This window comes from Carica papaya, chromosome 5 (assembly GCF_054855325.1).
Source record: "Carica papaya isolate Zhongbai chromosome 5, ASM5485532v1, whole genome shotgun sequence".
NCBI lineage: Eukaryota > Viridiplantae > Streptophyta > Magnoliopsida > Brassicales > Caricaceae > Carica > Carica papaya.
The window spans coordinates 5,184,714-5,211,477 of NC_142313.1; the positions used below are offsets into that span (position 1 = coordinate 5,184,714).

Below are 26,764 nucleotides of genomic sequence, written 5' to 3' on the forward strand. Positions count from 1 at the left end.
AGAAATGAATTGGTTAGCGGTATATTATGCCACCGTAGATTGTTTTAACAAGAAACTTGTAGTCAACCCTCCTAATGAAGAGTCATTTATAAGTTAATAAAAATTTTAAATATTTTTCCTCATGACAATTTCCTTATTATAAAGTTCTTTAACTCAATTATTTTCTCTACACTAGGCAAACTTAAGAAAAAAATTTGTATTCAAGATATCCCGGTAGTTCGAGACTTCTCAAATGTATTTTCTAATGAACTATCTAGACTATTAGTGGACAAAGAAGTTGAGTTCACCATAGATCTTAAGCTGGGCACCCAGCATATCTCAGTTTTCCTTTGCCGTATGAGTAATGTTGATATAGAAGAGCTGAGGAAACAGATCAATGAATTGCAGGATAGTGGGTTCATCCAACATAGTGTGTCCCCTTAGGGTGCTGGAGTCACATTTGTAAAGAAAAAAAATGAGACGTTAAGATTATGTATTGAATACAGAGGATTAAATAGGGTCACGATCAAGAACAAGTACCACATCTTGAGGATTGATGACCTTTTCGACCAGTTGTAGGGTGTACAGGTCTTCTAAAAAATAGACTTGCTTTCATGTTACTATCATGTAAAGATTAGGGCAGAAGACATTTCCAAGACAACCTTCAGAATCAGGTACGGACACTATGAGTTCCTGGTCTTGCCATTTAAATAAACAAGATTTTTAGAAAATTTCTAGATTAATTTGTCGTTGTATTTATCAATAATATCTTGATATATTCAAAAAGTAGAGAGGAACACGTTCACCACCTGACTCAGATTTTGCAGGTTCTTAGAGAAAAGAAGTTGTATGTAAAATTGAGTAAGCGTGGGTTTTGGCTCAAGTAGATTACCTTCATAGGGCACATCATATCAAGGGATGGAGTGTCAATAAACCCCAAAAAAATTGAGGTAGTGCTTGGTTGGGAGAAATTAATCTCGGTCAAAGAGATTCATAGCTTTCTAGGAATTGCAGGTTATTACCGCAAGTTTGTTGAAAGATTTTTTAGCCTAGCCGCTCATTTGACCCTGCTAATAAAGAAGAATGTTAAGTTTGAGTGGAACGAGGACTACGAAAGGAGCTTTATAAAATGCAAGAAGCGATTGACTACTGCACCTGTGTTGGCTTTACCGAGTAGGACAAGTGGATATACAGTTTATAGTGATGCCTCCTACTTGGGGTTGGGTTGTGTTTTGATGCAGCAGGAGAATGTTATAGCCTATAAATCCAGAAAGTCGAAGAGTCATGAGAAAAACTATCCCACCCACGACTTAAAACTTGTTGTTATTATCCACGCCTTGAAGACCTAGTGCCATTACTTGTATGGGGAAATTTTTGAGATCTATACTAATCCTAAGAGTTTGAAGTACATATTCACTTAAAAAGATCTCAACATACATCAGAAGCATTGGATAGAGCTCCTCAATGACTACGACTACAATATTTTATATCACTCGGGCAATGATAATGTGGTAGTCGACGTGTTTAGTACAAAAAGTGTAGGTATGTTAGCTCATCTAATGGTTTCTGAATGTAGGGTAATAGGAGCCGCACAACAGATGTGACTTCAAAACTTAGAGAGAATTACATGCTTGGCCTACCTGGCTGTTTAACCTGAATTGATTCAGAGAATAAAGAAAGCTTAATCCACTGATTCCACCCTAACAGCTCTTAGAAAGGATACAAAACAGGGAATAAATTCAGAATTTTGAGTCTTTGCCGATGAGTTGCTCAAATTTTAAGATAGAGTGTGTATTTCAGGTGACAGTGAATTGAAAATGGACATTATGATAGAGACTCATAGCTAAGAGTTTATCATGCATCCCGAAAGTACTGAATATATCAAAGTATGCAACCTCGATTTTGGTGGAGCGTGATGAAAAAAGAGGTAGCCGACTTTGTTTTCAAGTGTCTAGTATGTCAATAGGTTAAGACAGAGCATCAATGCCCAGACAGGCTACTTCAGCCATTATCGATCCCGAAGTGAAAGTGGAAACATATCATAATGGATTTCGTGACAGGGTTGCCTAGGGCACACTCAGGACATGATGCCATTTGAGTAATTGTCGACTGGATCACCAACTTTTCTCATTTCTTGGCTATCAAGATGACCGACCCCTTGAACAAGTTAGCAAAAATGTATATCCGGGAGATAGTTAGTTTACATGGAGTTCCAGTGACAATAGTATTAGATAGAGATCCCAGATTCACTTCTCAATTTTTGTCTAGTTTTCAGCAAGTTATGGGAATGAAACTATCCCTTTGTATCGCATTCCACCCTCAAACCGATAGACAATTAGAGAGAACGATTCGCATACTGGAGGATATATTCCGAGCTTATGTTCAACACTTCGAGGGCCATTGGGATGTTCATCTACATTTAATAGAGTTTGTCTACAATAACAGCTACTAGACAAGTATCGACATGACTTTATACGAGGCATTGTATGGTTGCCGATCTGTTGGGAAGAGGTGGGTAATAGAAAATTATTTGGCCCAGATCTCTTTGAGGAGACTACAGCCAAGGTAGTTAAAATTAGGAAGAACATCCAAACAGCTCAGAGTAGGAAGAAGAGTTATGCAGGCACCCGGAGGAGGGATTTAAAATTTGAAAAAGGTGATCAAGTGTTTCTTAAGGTCACCATTTTTAAGGGGAATTAGCAGGTTTGACAAGAGGGAGAAATTAAATCCCCGGTTCATTGGACCATTTGAGATCTTTCACTAGATTGGTACGACTATCTACAGACTAGCACTACCTCCAGAGCTATTTAAGGTTCATAATATGTTCCATGTATCCATACTACACAAGTACAACTCGGACCCCTCATACATCCTATTCCACGAGCCCTTTTCACTTTAGGAGGATCTATATTATAAGGTGGCGGTAGACATTGTAGACCAGAAGAGTAAAGTACTTCGCAACCAAAAATTTTTTTTGGTCAAGGTCTTATGGCAGAATCATACGTATGAAGATGCCACTTGGGAACTGGAATCAAGCTTCAATGCCCAGTACCCTCAGCTGTTAGATTGAGTAAGAGAATGACTAATTTGAGGGGCAAAAAATTCTTAAAGGAGGGAAGATTGAAATTTTGAGAAAAAATGAATTAGGGACAAGATTGAAAATAATTTTGGGAAAAAAAAGTGAAATTTTGAGTTCGGGGGGTGTTTTTGAAAGAAAAATTTTAAACAGAGGGTTAAAGTGTAAAAAAAAAAATCGGTCACGTGGAAGGACCCAGTTAGCAATCCCGATGAACCAGAGCACGGTATGTGTCAAATACGCTGACGTCAGCACCATGTGGGAGGCCATACGATCTGCATGCCCAGCAATCCAACAGTCCAGGTTCAATCCTACATGCGTGAATGATTCAGATTCGTTCCCTCTTTAGGTGCGATCGGACGGACGAGATCAATTGTAATAAACGGTCAAGATTCGTTTCCTTATTAGGTGCGATAGGACAGACGAGATCAATCATGATGAACAGTCCAGATCGACACGGGATAGGTATAAATATCTTGCATTGTAGGAGAACCCAAAACCTACCAGCCAGCCCCTGCAGGCAAAGAAAAATAAGGCACTGGAGAAGGATGCTGACCACTGATTCTTGCAGCACCAGAGCCACTGCCGATTGCCAAAAAAAGTAAAATTTTCCCATACTCGCTCAGAATTAGATTTTTAGCATGTTTGTGTCAGAGCAAGAGGGATGGCGGGTAAGTTAAAAATCGTGGATAAGGCCCGGCAGAGTTGTTGCGGCCAAAACCCAAAAAAATTCCTCTAATGAGCCCTTCTTATTTCTCGTTTTACATGATTTTTTGATCATTGTGTTCTCCGTTCTTTTCTGTGTAGTTTAGCTGAAGAAGGAATCTCAGTCGCGAAGGAGGATCGGTGGAGTCGCCGGACCCAAACCCCCCCCCCTCTCCCAGGTTTGATTTTTGTGATTTTTTCACCAACGAAGGTCTCATAACATTTTTTTTGCAGGGATACATGTAAAACTGGCAAAAACTGACCAAAATCGGCTAAAACTGGCTAGACCGACGCGAACCACCACCGTGGGTGGCGAAGGCGGCGACGTGCTAGAATCCCAAAATTGGCCGGAAAGAGATTTGGGCACCAATTTTGGATTTTTGAAATATTTTTAGGTACGTGACGAGTGTTTTGAATTCTGCAGGAAAAATTTAAGAAATTCAGTACCCGTTAAGAGGCGTAATAGATAACGCAACGTCTCGAAATATCGATCCAGGTAAGGATCCCTCACCCTATTCCTCGTTACAGTAAATTGAGACTTAGTGATGTATAATTTTATGTATTTGTGAAAAGTTAGAAAATCTTAAAAATAATTACATATTAGTAGTGGAGTCAAAACCGGTTAGTTTATAATTGTCTTAATATTTTATTTGTTTTCCTATACTATCCTACTTGCTTGTTATCGTATTGTACATGCTCTTAATTTATAGTTTCAATTGTCTAATCAATTTATCTGTTTTATTCAGTTATCTAGTTACTTGATTCCTTGTTATGATAAACTATATCATTTTCATAAATATCGTCTAATTGATCTGTTAATATAATATGAGATATTGGTATGCGTTTGTTGGTTGTTTTGCTTGATGATAATCTTTATGTGAAAGACTTACTGGGTACCCAGGGAAAGGGCGAACGACCCTAGTATATAGGGAACCCTACCGTGAATATCACCTCAATCAGATGGGGCTAGAAAGTCCCATACTGAAAATATTTCGGAGATATAGTTTACCCTTATACCGGATGGGGCATCGAGGCGATGGAATATTTAGTGCTCATTACTGAATAGGGTATAGGGATGATCAGTTAATTGTTAAAATTAGATATTAGGTTCACGAGTAGGGGGACATCTGTTGGACCCCCAGGAGTACCAGTAAGCAAGTAAGAAAGAAAAATTGTCGTTACTTATTCTCTTATGTGTGAAAATAAAAATTGGTATAAATATGGGTTTTCATAAGTTATTTTTGAAAAATTTGTAACAGTATGTATCAAACAAACGTCTTTGTGTTAAATGTATTTAATTAAAGTAAGGGTTCCATTAGTTATTTTTCTAATTTTTACAAATCTTCAATTTTTCGTATATGTGATTAGTGTGATATTCTTACTGGGTTAGTGTAGCTTACATTTTTATTAACTATTTCAGATCAAGAAGACCAAGATTTAGATCCCGATCAGCAAGAGGGTTGTGAGTAGTTCATCACTCGGACTCCCTTCAACTACTAGTGAAGGTTGTCTTAAGATGTTTATTTATTCATTACAGTTTGTCTTTTAGAAGGGACATTCTCATAGCCCTATTAGGCATTCTAAATTATTGTGTAAGGAATGTAAACCCTAACTTTATTATTCGCTTCTGCATTTAAATTATAAATTCATTTCCTTTAAAGTTCCGGGCCTTTACATTTGGAGTGTTGCCGTTGGTTTAAAAATGCACATGAGAGATCTGTCTTAGACCACCCACGACGTTGCTTCTTTTTCTGCATGTTTTTGAATTGCGCACCTTTAGATCTATTCATGGTCGCAACTGGACAACATCATCCTTCTAGTTTCACTGATTGTCGCATGTCTTCCCTTTAGGCACGTGCAGATCAATGTTTTCATATAGATTCAGTTCTCTAATAAGCTAAATCGCTGCCCTCTTCTATCAACCATCACCGCGACAGCGACGATAAGCTTCGTTTGTCTCTCTCTCAATCCAGAGATCTGATACCACTTATTAGAAAAATTAACCCTTAAACCATGCACAATCACATGAAAATAAAAGTAGAAAAAGAATAATACAAGATTTAACATAGTTCAATAGTGTATTTTTATCTATGGGTAAACCTGATAAAAAAACTTTTTTATTATGATAATTTAATCGTACATCACCAATTTGGTCATAACCCTTAAATAAAAAAACTATGAGAGTTTTTTTCTACAAAACTCTCTAGGATATACATCAAATATTTTCAAAGATAAATACAAAATATCCCCAACATATACATAAAATATTAATTAAGATAGATATAAAATATTCATCTAAATATAGATAAGATATCCTTAAAATTCAAGTCACATTAATGTATATATATATATATTTTTATAAATAATCATTTGTTACAACAATACATTGAACAATCATCTTCAAATGAAAAAAGTTTCCTTTTTCCCCCTTTTCAATTTTGGGTTAAAAAAATCGCTATATGCGGTATGTTAATCTCACCTGTTGGATATGCTATGTATTATGAAAATTTTTCAGCAGATGATTGGATTCTTACATAATATCAGAATCCAATTAGATAACAGTTAAGTTTTCTTTAACAAGATAAATGAAGCCCTAATGACAGCTTATAAAATTGACTCGTTGGAATGATGAAGCAAAGGCAGAGGAAACGATGGAAGCGAAGGAAGGAAGAGTAGAGGAAAAGTCATTTGTGGCGCCGTCAGTCGAACTTTCTCTTGGAATTGGTGGCAGTGCATTGATGGAGAATTCTCTGGCAATGGCAGATAAGAGAATCAGATTTGTGTTCACTCCAGCGCAGTTTCAGGAGTTTCTGCAACAATTTATGATCTTTAGCTACCTTTTAACTGGCTTCGAGATCCCTTCGTATCTTATGGCCACTCTGTGGAATACTACTTCTTCTTCATTTGGATTTGCTTGCACTGATATCCATAAGCGCTTGCCTAATTGTGAGTTAATTTATTTTTTTATTTAAGATCCTTGATTTTATCTGATCGTTTTCATTGTTCTTGCTTTTGTTTTTGTTGCTTTGATCCGATGAGATTGATATGTTTTTGTTATTTTGTTACACATAATACATTTAAATATTACTAGATCTTTGAAGTCTTATTTAATTCTTTTAAGCGAGAAAGATGATTGGTGACTTTTTGTGATTATTAGACATTAAATATAGTCTATATCCGTGTTGATAAGATTATAGAAATCGAAAAAGGTTAATTTTCATTTATTATGTACAAAAGATATTTGGTTACTTTTGAGATCATTAGACATCAAATATAGTTTATAAACCTGTTGATAAGATAATAGAAGTGAAAAAAGTTAATTTTCACTTACCTAATTCTTGAAAAAAGAAAGACTTAACTCATGATAAACAATCTGAGTGACTTAATAAACTCCGATCACTTTGATCTTATTAACTTAAATAATTGATGCATAATTAGGTTAGATTGCTTCGTGATTTTTTTATTAAAAGAAGTTAAGACACTTTTTAATTTTTAATTAAGTGAATCTAAACATTAGCATGCATAATTATTAACACAAGTAAATACCAAACCCTATAAGCTAAGCAGCAATAGTAGTATTATTAAATAGAAAAATCATGAGCTATACTTAACTTTTTACTTATAAGTTCTCTACGTCTCTAATCTTTATATACATATATATATATATATTCATGTTTTAATTTGTTTGCATTGTCCCCGTTATAGTTGGAAGATTCAACTCCTGGACATTCTCGAGAAACAGAAGCATGCAAGATCTAGAACCATGGAGGTGCCAAAGAACGGATCGGAAAAATGCACGATCCAGCAATGTCATTATTCCTAACGAGAAGTACAACGAACTAAATATGCAGAGAGCAAAATACGACTCAAGAGGTAATGTTGAACAATCTCAGTCCTTGTACGCTAAATCTAAAAATGATATGAATGTTTTAGAAAGTAGGATTTATATTATCTTGTTACTCCTTCATCTTCCCATAGTAACTCCATTAATATTTCAGCCACTACCAGTAACTTTCCGATTATTGAGAGCAGCAACATTAATGTCCCAAGAGAGAAGAACTTCTTCCCAAGCAGCGCCTACAACAACAATACTGGTTTCAACTATGCTGGTGCAGGAAAAGGTCAGTTTCCTTTACTTTTCTTTTGACTATATATATATATATATTACATGATACATAATTAGGAACATAATACTATTAACAAAATATTAGTCCTAAAAGAATTGTAAAAATTAATTCCAAACCAATATGCATGATTTTAAAAGAGTAATTAAACCTAAACTTTATATTATAAATTCAAAAAATTTGTGAAATTAAATATTATAAATTTTATATTTAATTCAGTTTGGAGACAAAAATTGACAAAAACAGATAAATATTAACTTGGTTAGAGTTTAATTAATCCATGTAAAAATATCACTGGTTCTGTGGGGATTTAGAAAGTACTGTTTTAATTTTACATAATACTTTTTGCGATTTCAAAATTTTAATTATTTTATGGAATAATTTTACTATTTCTTATTTGAATTTCTACAAAAATTCAAAAAAATTTCTAGACATAGCCTTAGTATTGAGAGTGAAGAACTAGTTTTTTTTTTTAATTCTATATTCTAAATTGAGACTTGGTAGTTGTTTTAAGCGAAAGAGTTTTGATATGTACTTTTCTTATTAAATCGGTTGTAACGAGAATATAGTAGATGTTTTCGCAGATATAGATAAATAGACAAAAACATGTTGTTTTATATTTTTATTCTTTAATTTTACACAAACTCCAGATAACTATTGTTACAATCTTGATGATATCGATTATCTAAATTTTCAATACTATAGAATAAAAAAAGAAAAACTCTTGATTGTCTTTTACTTGATTATTCTTTAAGAAACTTTTTCTTAAGCACAAATTTCATTTTACAAGTTTGTTTTCTATATGAAATATGTTCCATTTCATATTTTTTTTTTAATTTTTTAATTTTTTAGTTTATTATCCAGGCGGTTCATTCACTTATAAAAGTACTGAAATAGAATTTGAACCAATAAGGTGTAAAAGAGTAGATGGAGGGAAAGTTCGCCTACCTGAAATTGATTTTATTTCCAATATGGAAAATATGACGCAAGACATGTATCGAGGTATTGTACCAAACGCACTCAATATCAAACATTTACAAACTCCTTTTCTCTCCTCAACTGCTGCTGTTATTAGTTGTCTCACAAGCACATCTAAAGCTATAGATGAGAAAGATTATCCAACAGTAAACACCGAACTCTCTCTTACCATCCCAAGACCTCCAAGTTTTTCGAAGAATAAAGATAAAGGTATTATTATCAACGAAAATAATAATATTACTCCTATAGAAGAATGAAAATAGTGATATTGTTATGAAATTTGATAGTAAATTCTAGGACATCAATAAATTATTATGATATGATATTAATAATAATGTTTTTGAGATATAAAAGTTTGAGATGATCAATGAGTACTTCATGATGTAAAATCTCTTAGTAATTTGAGATATTTCTGCAAATCTTATTAATAACTTGGAAAATCCCTTAGTATTAGTTCTTATATCATTATACAATTTCTCGAGTGAGGATTCATAAGAAAAATCTATTAATGATAACATATTCATTAAAAGAACTATAAGATATGTAAATATAGTATTTTTTTCTAGTAATCTTATTTCATAGATATTTCTAATCATTATTAAATAATAAGTAAAGATTAAATAACAATCATGATGATATGATAGTTCATACAATTATATTTTACTTGATTCATATAATTTATAACTCAAGTCAGTACTGTGTAAGTGAAGATGTGATGAATAAATTGAGTTAAATTACAACTAATTTATTACATTTTTGAACAAAAGGAACATTACTATTAGATTTTCTTAGTTAGATTATTCATGACGGGTTAAAAATTTGATGTAATTTAAAAGAAAAAATAAAATTGCTATAAACACCTAATGACCAAGAAAGGTTTCTAAAAAAAGGGGTTCAAGCCATGGGCGACAGGATCCAGATCATGTAAGTGTTTTGGGTCATTCCAAAGACCTAACCAATTTGTAAATAAAAGATGAGTGGAGATTAGCATTTGAAACCAAGTGAGGCAAAAACAAAACCTTGTAGTTACATTAACTCCCTCTAAATCACATCTTATCATGTGAACCTTGAGGGTTTTTCCTTGGTTTGATCACCTTCAAGCCATGCTCTTCCATCACTGCTGCTCTTCATCCTTCAGCCATCTTCATCTTTGTTGACTTCTCGCTTCTGCCTCGCTGATCTGCTGCTCTACTTTCTTTCCATCAGCTTTGTCAAACCCGACGTTGAGAATCATCATCAGAATTTTCCCATTTTAATTACTTCTCTGTTCTTTTTTCGATGCTTTCCATTTCAACGAAGGGGGTATATCACGTGAAGAAAGTAACAAATGAAGCTCTTATCTCTACTCCCTGATCGGGAATGAAACCTTAGAAGACCTAAAACGACTCCGTTTCGATTGATGAGACCATGGGCTGAGAATAGGCCGAATGGATTTTTGGGGTGAGGGTTTTGTAAAGGGTATTAGGGCTTGAGTTGGGCAAGGTCAGATGGATCTTTCGATCTAAATAATATATGTAATACCCGGACCCAAAATTTTTGTCCGGAATTAATTTTAAAATTTTAAAAAATGTATAAAAATATAATTTTTAAATTTATAAATTTTATTTAATATAAAATTAGGAAAAAAAATAAGCTGAGAATGAAATTAAAAATAATTTAAGGAAAAATGGGTGAAAATTTGGGTTTGGATAGTATTTTTAAAAGAAAAATCGAAAATTGGAGGATCAAAATATAATTTTAAAAAATTACGCTACGTAAGACCGCCCAGTCAGCAGTCCTGATGAACCAGAGCGCGCCGCGTAGCAAGGCGCGCTGACTTGGTGCCACGGGGAAGGCCACGACGGTAATTTACGTGCCCGTGATCGGATGGCCCGGATGTGTTCCCGCGCGTGTGAACGGTCCAGATCCATTCTCTTTTCAGGCGCGATCGGACAGTCATAATTAAATGCAATGAACGGTCTAGATTCTTTTTCTCTTTAAATGCAATCGTATGGTCGTGATCAAATTGCGATGAACGGTACAAATTTATTTCTTCTTTAAACGTGATCAAATGGTCGAGATCAAATACGATGAACAGTACAGATTTAAGGGAAATGGGTATAAATATCTCGCATCACATCAAACCCAAACCCTAACCGCTAGCCTCCTGCCGGAGAAGAAGAACCAATCGCAGGAGAAGGGAGCCAACTGTCCCCGTCATCGTGACGGAGCCACCTCCGACTGCCAAAAAGATAAAAAAAATTCTCTTATCCGCTCGGAATTTGATTCCCAACACCCCCATGACCAAATTAGAGCAAAACGAATGACGGATGAGACGTAAACCGTGGATAAAGCCCGGTGGTGCCGCCGCGGGCAAAACCCAAAATTGTCTTCGATGAGTCCCTTCCCATTTTTCATTTCGTGCATTTTTTCACCATTATGTTCATCATTCTGTTTTCTACATGTTGACTGAAGAAAAATGTGTAGCAATGAAGGTGAGCCAGCGGAGCCGCTGCACCGAAAAATCTCGCCGCTGGTAAGTTTTTATTTTTTGACTTTTTTCGACCAACCGAGTCCCCCAAACGTGTTTTTTCACAGTGATGGGTATAACTGGTCGAAATTGGTCAAAACTAGCCGAAAACGGTCAGGCCGAGGCAAACTGCCGTTGCGGGCTGCAATGCGTCGCTGGAACACGGCGGTGCCGCCGAGACAGAATTCCAAAATTGGCTGGAAAAGGTTTTTAACACTAATTTTGGATTTTTTAGAGTATTTTTAGGTACATGAAGCGTGTTTTAATCTCCGCAGAAAAATTTAAAAAATCTGGAAACCGCCAGTAGGCGCAGCTGAAAGTTCGGTATTTCGAACACCGATTCGAGTAAGAATCTCTCACCTTATTCTCTGTCATGGAATTGAAGTTTAATTATCAATAATACAGTATTTTGTTTAATTTAAAAAATTTTGAAGATTAATTGTAGGTTACTAATGGAGTTAGAACCGGTTATTTATTATTGTTTGTCCTGTTTAACCGATTGTTTGATTTTACAGTTTTAAATGCATGATAATATACTGAAATTGGTAACATGATTCAATTGTATTTGCTTGATGTATGTATTGCTTATCTTGCGTTGATTTACGGTTAAATTGTGGAACTGAAAATTAAATGTAAACGAAAAATTGATTGGTTAGTGAATGAATGAATGGTAGGTTTACTGAATATTCTAGGAGATCGTGGACGGACCAGCTACATAGAGAACTCTACTATGAACATTGCCTCATGCCAGACGGAGTATCAAAAATTTGTATTTTTGACACTTATACCGGACGAGGTACGAGAATGGCCGGTTAGTTGACAATGTTGAATAATGGCTGCATAGTGGGATATCCCGATTGGCCCCTAAGGATACCACTAGGGAAATAAAAAAGAAAAGTTACTGTTTTTACTCACTTGTGTAGCAGCCCCGGAAATTCATAATGGAATGTATATTAAAAATATCAAATGCGGAAGCGAAGTCAAAATTTGAATAGCATCCCTTACACCAAAACAAAAAACGTGCTCACAAAATATAAAAGATCAAACTACCTAAGGGAGAAAACTTGAAAGTAAAAACTACGAATGTGACTATGGAGTCTTTAGGCGTCCCCTTCGTCGTCCTCCTGCGGAACCGGCTCGGGAACGATGTCCCCTTGATCTGAAATGATTAAATAAGGAATGAGTTACACTAGCCCAGTAAAGACATCACGATATCTCACCGTCACGGAGGTAAAGGTGGGTAGAAAACACAAAAAGACCAATGGAGCATAATTTACAGCAAATCCTTTTATCGATAATAAAACCTTTACCATTCACTTACCTCGGTGAAATTCATAAAACAATATACGAAAGCAATAACATCATCATCATCATGGAAACATATATATGAACTGTATAACATAATACCTATCACACTTTTCGTAATTCAATCGTTACACAACATATTTTCCTAATTCACCAGCCCACTAGTATCCATGGGGATCCATAGGGGTCCCGCTACCCGTTAATCCTTAACACTTGAAATCATATTCCAGGGCCGTCTCCATACCCCATCCGGTATGGGCGCTAAAACACATAAGATCTCCATACCCCGTCCGGTATAGAAGACCACAATCCCGGTAGGGTTCCCTACGGACCCGGTCCTTCCACCATCTCCCAAGATATCTAGTCAGGCTGAACACATTATACAATTTCCATTCACATAATCTTTCATTCTCCTTTTCCCTCAGTCAGCATTATCAATCACATACAAACAAGCAAAACGATAATTTATGCCAAACAGACAACATACAGCATCAATATCCCGTTCATTCAATCCATAATCAATAAAATAGTAAAATATGCACACGAAACTATAAAATGAAAACATCGAACCTCATGCTGCATTTAAAACTGTAAAACATGCCAAATAACAGTTAACCGACAAACACACTAGACTCGAGCTCCATTAGCGACCTTAAGCAATTTCACACATTCGTTGATTCATGAAATACCGTTTTATCATTTATTGAACTTTAAAACCGTGATAGGAAATAGGGTGAGGGGTCATTACTCGTTTCGGGATCCAAACACGGCTTCACAGTGCGCTTGCAGGCTGTCCCTAATTTTCCCTGAATTTTTCTTGGGGAACTGAAACGCACTACTGGTACCTGCACGTGTTCCAAAAAAAACCTAAATTAGGCCTAGGGCCCCTTTCGGCCCAAATCGCAACTCCGGCACGGCTGCTCCGCCGTGCTCCGGCGAGAGCGTCGCCGCTTGCGGCGGCGGTTTGCCTCGGGTTGGCCATTTTCGGCCGAATTCGGCCACACTCGCATTGGTTCCTGCGATAAAACAACCCTACGGCCCTCGGGGGGCTGAAAATTTACGGAAAACCGAAGCTTACCGGCGACGGTGCTCTCGGGTGCGGCGGCTCTCCGGTGAAGTTCGTGTTTTGGTGATTCGGCTCTGATCAACCTGTAGAGAAAAGAATGGTGATCACGGTGATATAAAAATTGCATTAAACGGAGGCTGGGAAGGGCCTCATCGGAGGCAAAAATCGAGAAGGGGCGCGGCAGCGCCGCTGGCTTTCGGCCGTATTTTCCGGCCGTTTGGCTGGGATTTTGGCTCCGATTTGGCTACTGGGGAAATCAGCGTGGAAAAATGAGTCGGGGGTATGAAATTTACCTCGATCGGCGGTCGGAAATCCCTCCGGTGCGGCGGCGGGTGGCGGCGGCCGGCTTCTGGTTCGTCTTCTCCGGCGAGCGGCAGGCGGCTAGGGTTTGTGGTCTGGTGTGGGGATTCTATTTATAACCCTTTGCCTTTTGATCTCAGCCGTCCATTTTGTTTTAATCTGGGCTGTCCGTTTTTGATTAAATCTGGGCCGTCCGTGCGTTTAAATCTGGGCCGTCCGATCGCACGCTTGATCTGGGCCGTCCGATCGCGCCTACGCGGATCGCCAACGTGACCCTTTTTGGAACGACGTGGTCTTGCCACGTGGCAGGTCCCGGTTGGCCGGGACTGCTGACCGGGCCTGCTGACGTGGCTTCCGACGTGTCCTTTTTTTTTTCAACCCTTTTCCGGGCGCTACAACTTGAATATAAGATCGGAATATTATTTGGGTTATTGTTCTTATAGGTCGATTTTGAAAATCTCACAAATGAGAAATATATGCAATAAATGTTTTTCTTTATGATAAATGAATTTACAAAAATCAAAAGCTCCATTAGTTGTTTTTATGATTTTTATTAATCTTCAGTTTCTGTATCGGTGAGTACTGTGATATTCTTATTGGGTTAGTGTAGCTCACCATTTCATTAATTATTTCAGATCAAGAGGATCAAGACCCAGATCCCGATCAATAAGAGAGTTGTAAATATTTCACCACCTGAACTCCTTCAAAAGCTAGTGAAGGTCGTTCTAAGATGTTCTGTTGTTTACTTTTCGTTTATTTATTTGATTTTTGTTTATTCTTTTAAAGTAAATATTCTCGTAGCCATATTGGGTGTTTTTAAACTATTGTGTAAAAAATGTGAACTCTCACTTTATTATTCCGCTTCCGTATTCAATTCATGTCTTGATTTCTTGAGTTCCAGACGTTTACAATATGAGCTTAAATTAAAATTTAAAAACCCAACATTTATTTTTCTTTTCTTTTTTAATTTTTTAAATGATGCAATAAAACGATGAGGGTAATATATATTACATAATTTTTATGATTTTATTAGATCAATTTCATTTAATCTTTCAAATTTATTTGTTCTTAAATCTCTTTTTTTTTTTAATTTTTAGATAAATCATAATGGTCTTATGTGTTATTTTTAGTAAATTTTAAAATTGTAGTTAATTTTGAAATCTATTGTGTAGATTTTACAAATTTAAAATAATTTGCAAATATCTTAATGTGCTAGTGGATGAGCCGAGCTTATATATGCGCCATCCAACGAGTTTGTTCATGTGTTCCTTAAAAAGATTATGTAGGAGAAGGTGTCCCTTGTTGTTTTCTTTTTCTTTTTTCCCTTTTTTATTTTTTATTTTTTTAAAAGAGCATAAATAGAAGCAACCATCACGTGAGAGGGAAATTAAAAGGACAAGAGATAAAAGAAAAATAACATAAAATGAGCAATTATTTTTTTCATACCAAAAAACTTAGTAATTAATTAGTCCCGTTAATATAACATTAATTCTTATTATATTACATAATTAATACAGTAATGTAATAGTTAACATTCTTATTATATTATATAATTAATACAGTAATGTAAAACTGTAGTAGTTAAATTGAATTTTGTTTTAATTAAAAAAATTATGTATTTCTAGAAAATACATTATGTGACCGCTAATTTCTTTTATTAGCAATATACACAATAAATTAAAAAAAATTCATCAAGCTTTCATCTAAAGAAATATATATATATATATATATTTGGTTACTCATAATTATAATCACTAATCTTTAGCAAGAAAATACATAGAAGATAAAATATGTACATAATTACCACTATTCCAAATAAAAATATTAGATGTACAAATGATTTTGTATTTTTTTAAAAATAAATTCACATTAATACTAATATCATAATTTTTTCTTAAATTATAAATTAAATTAACTATTTTTAATTAAATAATTAATACTTTATTTTTATTATAAAAGATTAAAAACTAAATTTAGTAATATTTTAACTGAATAGTTATTATTTTATTTTATTTATAAAAAGTTATAAATTGTGGACCATAAATTCTGATATGTCGGTAAAAAATTATATTATAATTGATATGTATTTATATTTAATTAATAAAATATTCAAATTTAATTCAATAAATTAAATTTTTGTAGAAATAACGTTGGCTAAAAAATAATTAAAAACCAACTTAAGCTTGCAGGTCGGCGTGTAAGCTCTCTTTCCCAACACCAACAAGGAGCGTGAATTACACGACTAAAATCGGTTCACTCTTACAAACAGATCTCTTTGCCAACGCGAGCGTATCGTACACGCACGAGACCTTGCACTGGGACGAACTTGCAACAAACGATGTTTAGCTGAAGTGAGATTCTTCCGTCGTTGTCTGAATTAAGGTAGAGCCTGTCAGAACGCTGACAAAGATTATTTTCCACGTCGGAAAAAAAAAAAAAAATCGTTCTTTCAGTGTTCTTTTTTTCCCCTTTTCAATCTGGGTTTCTTTTTTTTTCAGATTTTAAAACTTGTTATATGTGGTGTGTAAGTGTATCAGCTATATATACATTATATGCCATGTACCCCCAAAACTACCATTTCTGCAAATTAATTTTCAGTGGGTTATACTTGTTTTGTGTACATGCTATCCAGCCAAGGAAAAAGCTAAATGGTTTTCTTTTAACGGACGCGAGTAAAGACAAAATGGTAGCTTATAAAAATGGAGTTTTCATCTAATATTCTTAAAGCTGTCAGAATTCAAAACCTTCTCTCTCTTCTTTTCGACTCTCTTAGTTTTGTGCTTGTGGTGATGGGGAAGAAAGGTGGTAGGGCGGCGGAGGGAATGTCATCGGTCGTCGGCGAGTCGACGACGGAGAATTCTAGGTTGACGACTGGTGAGAAACAGCCCAGAAAGTCCGTGTTCACACCAGCTCAATTTCAAGAGCTTCAAAAACAGTTTCTGATCTTTCATTATCTCCTGAATGGGCTTCAAATCCCTTCTCACCTTGTCGCTTCGGTGCGGGAGAATGTTTTTACTTCAAATCGCTCTGGTTGCCCTGGTATCTATCAGCATTGCCCTGGCTGTAAGTATATTTTGATCATCATTGATTATTTTAATTGGGTTTAATCGATTTTTTTTTTTCTCTTTGCATTCGTCCAAACAGGTCCTTAGAGTTTCGTTGTCTGTATATATTATTCTCTTTGCTTCGTTAGTCTTGTTTGATTGCTTAACCGGGGGATAGAGAACGGTTGGTGATTTTTCTCTGAGATTATTGTTTGTGATTTTGATGTTGGGATTTTGATAAATTGGATTAGAGACAGTAATTTAAAGTTTTATTTGGTAATATAAACTTGAAAAGGTGGCAATTCGATAACTAGCGGGTCGGGTGGACCCAATGGTTTTTTTTACCAAATACTGTATATTCTTGATCTTGTCACAAGAGAAATGTTCTTGCTCTACGGTTTTGTGAGGTTGGTGATTTTGTGTTTATCTTCAATTTTTGTTTGGCTACAATTAATTTGTGTGAAAACTAAGGATTTCTTTTAATAATAAGGAGAGTTTATATAGATTATAATAATCTAAAATAAAATCTTTGCATTTTTGCATAACAAGTCTATGAAAATGAAAAAAAAAAAACTTTACTCTTACTTGTTCTATCACTCAAAGTTCAAATAAAAAGAATCGAATTAACTTATATCGTGTCAATTGCTCGACCTAACACATTCTTAATCTTTCAAAAGTTGAATCATTTGATACATAATTAAGTTAAATTGTATCATTTTCATGATTGAAAACTAAGGATATTAATTTAACTTTTATTGAGTGGGTTCAAATAACAGATAATATATATATATATATATATATATATATAAATGCAATAAACACAAAATCTATAGGTAGAGAAATGATATTGGTATCATTAAAAAAGAAAGTTATGAGATTTTTTGCACTTTTAGGTGTTTTGTACGAGATTTACTATTGATTATTCTTCATGTTCTATTGAATTAATAAATTTTTTACTTTTCATCTATCTCACTGTATGGTAAATCTAACTTATAATTGAACTACACTGAGTTTAAGATGTTGTCAATTGAGTTGATATTTCAGGAGTCATCTTATAGTATAAATATGTTTCTCTTCATGTCTTATTTTCTTTTATTGTTTTTTTTCTCTAATCGTAGTTGAAAGATATAACTTTTGGGGCATAAGCAACCAAAGTATGGTAGAGTTACAACCATGGAGGTGTCGAAGAACCGATGGAAAAAAATGGCGTTGTGGTAATGATACCTTACCAAATGAGAAATACTGTGAGCGACACATGCACAGAGGTAGAAACCGATCAAAAAATAAGAAGGTTGATGAAAATTCTCAACATATTTCTTCAGATTCTACATCCCCATCAAATATCAAATCTAAAAATGATTTGAAGATTTCAGAAGGTACAGATAATTAAATATTTCATAACTCCTTTTTCTTTGCATTATAACTCCATTTTTACAGGTAGTACCAACACTATTGCAATTGGTGAGAGTAGCAACCATGTCCAACTAGATAAAATCTCTAAAATAAATCCATCAACTTCCACTAGTTCTAGCCTGCTAATCAACATATGGAACAATAATAACAATAGTTTCAAATATTCTGATATAGGAAAAGGTAAATTCAATCAATTTTTTGTGTGTAAGTATTTCATTAATGTAGGAGTAAAGAAAGAAAAACAATATCACATTTCATCATCATATAAATTCATGATTAATTTTCTTCCCAAAATATATTTGTTCTTTGGTCCATATTTTCCTCTTTAAAAAATTAGAATATTTTTTTGAGTTTTTTTTTTTGTTATGATTACTCTAAATAAGGGAATCTAACCATACTTTCTTCCAACAATGTCATGAATTGTTGCGGTGCAACTATACTGACACTAAAGGTGAACATTATCCAGTCTGGATTGGAGCGTACCAAATAATATTTAGCTCGGTCTCTAGTCAAAAAATTTTTAAATAAAAAATTTTTAGACTATTCTAATCTAAATTTTGTCTAGTTTGACATAGATCTCCCAATATTTTTCATATTAAAACTCATTTAATATACCAAATGAAAAATATTGTGAGTGGCACATGTATAAAGGTAGAAACCGATACAAAAAATAACAATGTTGATGAAAACTCTCAACCTAGTTCTTCAGATTCTGCATCCCCATCTAATAGCAAATCTAAAATGATTTAAATATTTCATAAGGTACAGATAATTAAATATTTTAGGACTCATTCTTCTTCACATGATAACTCCATTTTTGCAGGCAGTACCAGCACTAATGCAATTGGTGAGAATAGCAACCATGTTCAACCAGATAAAATCTCCAAAGTAAATTCATCAGCTTCTACCAGTTCCAATCTTCCAATCAACATTTGGAACAATAATAATAATAATAGTTTCAAATATTCTGATATAGGGAAAGGTAAGTTCAATCAATTCATTTTTGTGTATGTATTTCATTAATGTAGGAAAAAAGAATGCAAAACAATATCATCATTCCATCATCATATATATATTCGTGATTAATTTTCTTATGAAATTATGTATGTCGTTTAATCAAAATTTTTTTAAAAAAATAAAAATATTAGTTTGAGTTTTTTTTCTTTGTTGTGATTACTCTGAATAGGGAACTTAATCATATTTTTATTCGAAAGCACCATGAATTGTTGGAGTGCAACTCTACTAATACTAAGGGTGAGCATTATCCAATCTAGATTAGAACAAACCAAATAATGTTCAGTCCGACCTTCAATCCAAAAATTTTTAGATAAAATATTTTTTGTCTAACCTGGTCCAAATTTGGTTTGGTTTGATATGGACCGATGAACATTTTTTAATTTTAAACCGATCGAAAAATAACAAGGTTGATGAAAATTCTCAACCTAATTATCTAGATTCTCTATCCCCATCTAATATCAAATCTAAAATGATATAAAGATTTCATAAGGTACAAATAATAATATTTCATGACTCTTTCTTCATCGCATTATAACTCCATTTTTGCAGGTAGTACCAGCACTAATGCAATTGGTGAGAATAACAACCATGTTCAACAAAATAAAATCTCTAAAGTAAATTCATTAGCTTCCACCAGTTCCAATCTCCCAATCAGCATCTGGAACAACAATAATAATAGTTTCAAATATTCTGATGTAGGAAAAGGTAAGTTCAATCTATTCTTTTTTGTGTATGTATTTCCTTAATGTAGGAGAAAAGAAAGAGAAGCACCATCATCATTCCATCATCATATATATTCGTTATTAATTTTTTTCCAAAAGTATGTTCTTTGGTTCGTATTTTCTTCTTCAAAAAATAAGAATATTAGTTTGAGTTTTTTTTTTTGTTGTTGTTGTTGTTGTTGTTGTTGTGACTATTTCAAATAAGGAAACTTAATCATACTTTCATCCAAAGTGTCATGAATTGCTAGGGGTGCAGCTCCACTAACACTAGGGGTGAGCATTATTCAGTCTAGATTGGAACATACTAAACAGTGTTTAACCTGGTTCTTAGTCCAAAAATTTTTGAGACCAAAGATCACGAATGAACTTGGTCTAAATTTGGTTAGGTTCAATACAAATTAATTAATAAATTTTAATATTAAAAATAAAAATAATAAATATGTAAATACTATATATATGTATTATATATATGTATATTATATAATAAATTATTAAAAAATAAATATATAAATAATATATATTTGTTCTTTAATATTTAAAATTAAAAATATTAATATATAAACATTTATTTAAAAAAATTTGCTTTTTGATCAAATTTTTAGTCTACTTTAGTCCAAGACTGGGCCAAATTGAAAATATTTAGTTCTTATAGGTCTGGATTGAAGTTACATTGGTTAAGTCCTTGGATCAGAAAATTTTTTTCATTTGATTTTGGTCCAATCTAGCCGATTCAGACCATTGCTTACTCCTCACTAACACACTAATGATTTGATCCATACTATTAGGTGTAGAATGACAAATTTCTATTTAGAAATGAAAACTATAAGGATAAAAATCGTAAGAAATTGAGTTATGAGTTATATAATGAAAATAGAATTCTACTCTTCTCCTACTGTACTATGATATATAACTCTGTTGGTTGTCTTTCACTTGATAATTTTTTAAGAATTTTGTTTTAGAGTATAAATTTTAAAATTTATAAGTGTATTAAATTTCTACAAAATACATTGGATTTTTATCTCATTTAATATACTTTTTCTTTTTTTAGTTGTTCTTAATGGCGATATATTCTCTTATAAAAGTACTGGAATAGAATTTGAACCAACAACAAGATGTGCGAGAATAGATGAAATGAAGTGTTGTTGGCCTAACAAGGATATTCTTCCTAGTTCAAAAAATCCTGTGTGGGGCACATACAAAAGTACTGCATTAAATACGCTTGGAATCGGAGCCTCACAACCTGCTCTTCCTTCCACTTTTGCCATTGATATTGACTGCCTTACAAGTATATCGACAACTGTCAATGAGAAAGATTATTCATCGGTTGACACTACTCTTTCTATCGGCATACCAGGAAACTCTTCAGCTCTATTAAAGAATAAAGTTAAAGGTATTACTATCAGCAACAATAGCAACGCTATTGCAGTTGCCAACATAGTCTTTGACAATGAGAACGATTACTGTTCTTCATAAGCTGATGTCTATATTCAATTTCGAAATGCCAAAACATCAATAAGACTCTTATGATAATCTTGGCTTCAAGATACTAACAAAAGTTTGAGATCATTAATGAGTACTTATTAATGGGAATTATGGTTGAATATTCAACTATTTTTATATGTGCATGTTTTTTTTTTTTAAATTTTCACTTAAGAAATTTTTTATGTGAATTATGGTTGAATGTTCAACTATTTGTCTTTTTTTTTTTACTTAGAATTTTTTTTTCTCATTTCTTTGAATTGTTTTGGGCTATTTTTGCTTGAAGTATAAATAATAATTAGTTATTTTACTTCTTATCAACTTAATTTTTGAATAATTGGTTTAATAAATATTTAAAACTTTAACTTAAATTATTATTTTGCGTGTTTTTGTATAAGCAAAAATATATACTATATAATTGGTTTATGGTCACTTCTATTTTTTAGTTTTCTCATACTTATCTAAATTGCACACACATATATATATATATATATATATATACACGTAAATGTAATATTTTTGAAAAGTAAGATCATTTATTTATTTTTTGTATTTTAGATATAATCATTTCTGCTTAATATTATTTCTTGATCTCTTTAGTTATTTATTTATTTATTAGCAGAGAAATAAGGTTGTTCATATACTGCATACCCTTTTTTTCCTTCCCAAATATAATCAGTATAGTTTACCCTGATTTGTTTTATTATCAATTTATATTCTTATGTTTCTGTAAGGTAAATAGTCTTTTTTTTTTAAACACTTTTTTTTTAAAATCATGCTCGCTAGAAAAAGCAGACGGCCCTAATACTTGAACATAGATCATGGTATCAATGAGTGAATGCAACTTTATTTTAATTTTTTTAAAAAAATATTTAAAATAAAATTAAAATATTAAATTAATCTCTATATTATTTTAAAATATTTAAAATTTAACTTTTATATTTTACAAAATTTTTTAATTTAATTGAGTCAAAATCATTGTTTACAAGTTAAATATTTTTTTTTATACTTATAATTTTTATTAAATAATTGAAAAGTTAAATTCTTTTAATGCTAAATATGATATTATTAAACATATCTGACATAATTTGTAATATCGCGTCTGTAATTTGATCCGGAATAATTTTTCTTATTTACAAAATATATATAAATAATTAAAAAATTTATTTTAATTAAAATTTTATTAAATTTTTGAGAAAAAATGAATTAGGAATGAAATTGAAAATTTAAAATTATGGGGTAAAATCGCAAAAAAATAAAAAGTTTGGCCACATGGGATGGCTCAGTTAGCAGCCACGAGAACCAGAGCATGACACATGGCAAATACGCTGACATAAGCACCACACGAGAGGTCACGTGGGCGATCCGTGTGTCTGGTGATTTGACAGTCCATATCACATTCTACGCGCACGGACAGCTTAGATGCATTTCTTTTTCAGACGCGATCGGATGGATGGGGTTGATCACGATGGACGGCTTAGATTCGTCCATGCAATCAACCTAAACGAAAAATCATTGAACGATTCTCCTTGCTCCATGTCGACTCAAACGAGCGGCCTAGATCGAATGGAAAGGAGTATTTAAACTCCTCTTCGTAGGGAATCAAAACCTTAGCCGACAGAGGGGTGACTAGAGAATAAGAAAAAGGGCAATCAGGGAAATAACCAGACACCGAAGAAGAAGGCCGACCACCGTCGCCGCCGCACCAGAGCCCCTGCCGACACTAAAATAGATATTTTTTTCCCTTCCCACTCGAAATTTGATCCCAAGTCTCGTTATGCCCAAATCGAAGCCAAAGGGTCAATGAGTGAGTCGAAAACTACGGGTAAAGCTCGGTCGAGCCGTTGCAGTTAAAATCCAAAACCCTCTTCGATGACTCCTTTCTCGTTTTTCGTTTCACGTGATTATTTAATCACCGTGTTCACCGTCTTTTTTTGGTGCAGGTTAGCCGAAGAGGAACCACAACCGCGAAGGAAGACTAGTAGAGCCACTACACCCGAAGACCCCCCTGCCGGTAGGTTTTAGTTTTTTGCTTTTTCTGGCCAACCGAGACTCCTTAATATATTTTTTTCGTAGAATTACGTGTAAAACTGGCTTAAACTGATCAAAATTGGCAAGACCGAGGCGAACCGCCACCGCAAGTGCTGGAGCACGACGGCACCACTGTGCTGAAACCCTAAAAATTAGTTGAAAAGGTTTTAAAATGTCTATTTTAGCTTTTTGGAGTATTTTTGAATACGTATGAGTGCTTTAATTTCCATTAAAAAAATTCAAAAAATCTGAGAAATGCCAGGAGGTGCAATAGATAGTGCAGTATTTCAAACACTGATTTAGGTAAGAATTCATCACCCTATTCCTTGGTATATAAATTAAAGCTTAATAATCGATAATACTGTATTTTGTGAAAATTAGAACATCCTAAGAATAATTACAGGTCACTAATAGAGGCAGAACCAATCAGTTCATATTTGTCCTGGTTTACTGTTTATTTTACCTGTACTACTTAAAATACTTACTATTATATTGTGTGAATTAAATTGATAGACTTAATTGCTTGCTCAGTTATTTGGTTTACCTCATTGTATACCCCTATATGTTGGTTTATTTTGCAATAAATATTTCAGTCATGTTTCCTTATGTATGTATCGCCTAATTACATGACCTATTATTGATTTGTAAATATAAGTTATTGGTATATAACTGATAATCGGTTTATGTTTTTAGTCAATATAAGAAAGGCTTACTGGGTACCCTAGAAAATGGTGGACGAACCCGGTATGTTGGGAACCCTCCTATGGACATTGCCTTAATCCGACATGGCTGAGAAGTCCTATACTAGAAAGATTTGGAAAATCTGATTCACCATCATACCATACGAGATATTGATGCGATGATGTGTTTAGCTCCAATTACTGGACGGAGTATGGAGATGGCCGGGTTAATTGATAAATCTATATATTAGGTTCACGAGTAGGGGAATATCCCTATGGATCCCGAAGGATTTCAGTAAGCAGGTAAAAAGAAAAAAGTGCAATTCTTGCTCACTTGTAAATGAAATCATAATATTATCTGAGTAATTGTCTTTATAGTTTGATTTTAAAAAACTCATAATAGTAGGTATGGAATAAACGATTTTCTTTATGTTAAATAAATTTACTTAAATTAAGGACTCCATTAGTTGTTTTATATTTTTTTACCGACGTTCGGTTTTTGTATCAATGATTAATGTGATATTTTTACTAGGTTGGTGTAACTCACTCTCCTATTAACTATTTCAAGTCAAGAAGACCAAGATCCAAATCCTTATTAGCATGAGAGTTGTGCGTAGGTTTTTTCCCCGACTCCATTGAGTACTAGTAGCGGTTAACCCCTTAGGATATTTATTTATTATTTTCAGTTATTTATTTCATTTTTTTTACTAACCGCTGTAAAAGGGATATTCATAGTCCTATTGGGTATCCATAATTACTGTGTAAGGAATGTAAACCCTAGTTATTGTTTACTTTCGCATTTAAAGTATGAAGTCGTTTCTTTTAAGTTTCGGGCCTTTATAATTGGTATCAGAGTCGCGTTCATCGGAACCATTCCTTATACAGAGATTTAAAAATACTAGAATACAACTGACACTCAATCATCTCTTGTAAAATGCAGGTACAAAGATAAGAAGAGAGGAAGACCCCCACTAAACTGAGCAACCCATGATGGGTCACTTTGAGATGCTAGAGAGACTTATTTTCATTCAACAAGTTCAAAAAGAAAGGAGGGAGCAGTCTAACCCTCTATATCTACCACAGTTTGAGCCACCCTGATACAGCCCTACTTCTACACCATATCATCTGACATTGCCATAATACAATTCGGTGCCCCCACCATACAACTAGGTGCCGCCACAGGGCTGCCTGGCTCATCCCCAACATAATACAGTCCCTCTTCTATGATACTCAATTCCATCTATAATGGACTCAGACTACATTGAGAGGTACAAGAGATTAAATTTATCTATCTTTGTAAGGGCATCCTCCTTCTAAGAGGTCAAATATTGGTTAGCAGAGACATAGAAGACATTCGCAACTCTTAGAGCAGTTTCTGAACATAAGGTTGTACTTGCCACCTAAATGCTCGTAGGTGAGGCAGGTCGCCGGTGGCAGTTGAAGCAGACCACCCTGCCCGTTTCAGTCACTTGGGAACAGTTTTTGGTAGCCTTCAATGCAGAGTACCTTTCAAAGATTTTTCAACATTTGAAAGAAATGAAGTTTGCACACCTGGTCCAGGGCGATATGACAGTGTTAAAGTATGTCAGAAGGTTCCTAAAGTTGAGCTGGTATTGTTGTGAGAGTATGATGGATGAAGGCAGAAAGACAAAGAAGTTTGAGTGGGCATCCGTCTTGAGATCAGACAACAACTGTATATGTTTGAGTTCAGCACCTACTCAACAGTTCCAGCCAAGGAACAATTGGTAGGGAAAAGCCTTCGTATCTTCCCTCCAGTAGTGGGCAATTCCAGATTCTCAGTTCCACACTGCAGACCAGTACCTACTACACCAGTTTAGCAAAAAAAAAGAAACCTAGACTTGTGACTCAAGCCCCTTTTTAGGCCCCAGCAGTAGGATGTGGTAAGATTTGTCAGCACTGTGACAAAGATCATGGAGACCGACCCTGCTATCGTCTCAACAATACTTATCACATATGTGGAAATGCCTAATACTATGCGAAAGAGTGCTCATGAAATCAGAATCAGGTCAAACTTCTCATATAGGGCAGAACTTACACTCTCATCCAGCTGGATGCTGAAGCCAACCTATATGTGATACATGATATGTACACTATCTATAACCACCTTGCATATATTTTGATTGATACTGGTACTTCACATTTTTTTGCAAAAAATTTAAATGTGTTACCTGAAAATCTTGATTCTGTGTTATTTGTGTCTACTACTGGGTGTAAGACACTACTAAGGGAGGTCATATATGAAGTCAATATTGTAGAGATAGCTAATAGAGAATTGAGTATAGACCTTATAGAAATAGACACATAAAATTTTGATG

At 34.0% G+C, this 26,764-nt stretch overlaps 2 protein-coding genes across 3 annotated transcripts in view; one reads left to right on the forward strand and one right to left on the reverse strand.

Moving 5' to 3' along the window:
* Positions 1–26,764, reverse strand: part of AUR3 (ataurora3) — a 60,135-nt gene that overhangs the window by 22,178 nt on the left and 11,193 nt on the right. The gene's annotated exons all lie outside the window — the stretch shown is intronic.
* Positions 16,631–21,820, forward strand: GRF9 (growth-regulating factor 9). Its single transcript, XM_088219991.1, has 5 exons — positions 16,631–17,105; positions 18,205–18,462; positions 19,323–19,481; positions 20,066–20,221; positions 21,287–21,820. Exons 1-5 carry the CDS (start codon positions 16,742–16,744, stop codon positions 21,709–21,711), a joined length of 1,362 nt encoding a protein of 453 aa, XP_088076117.1. The 5' UTR covers positions 16,631–16,741; the 3' UTR covers positions 21,712–21,820.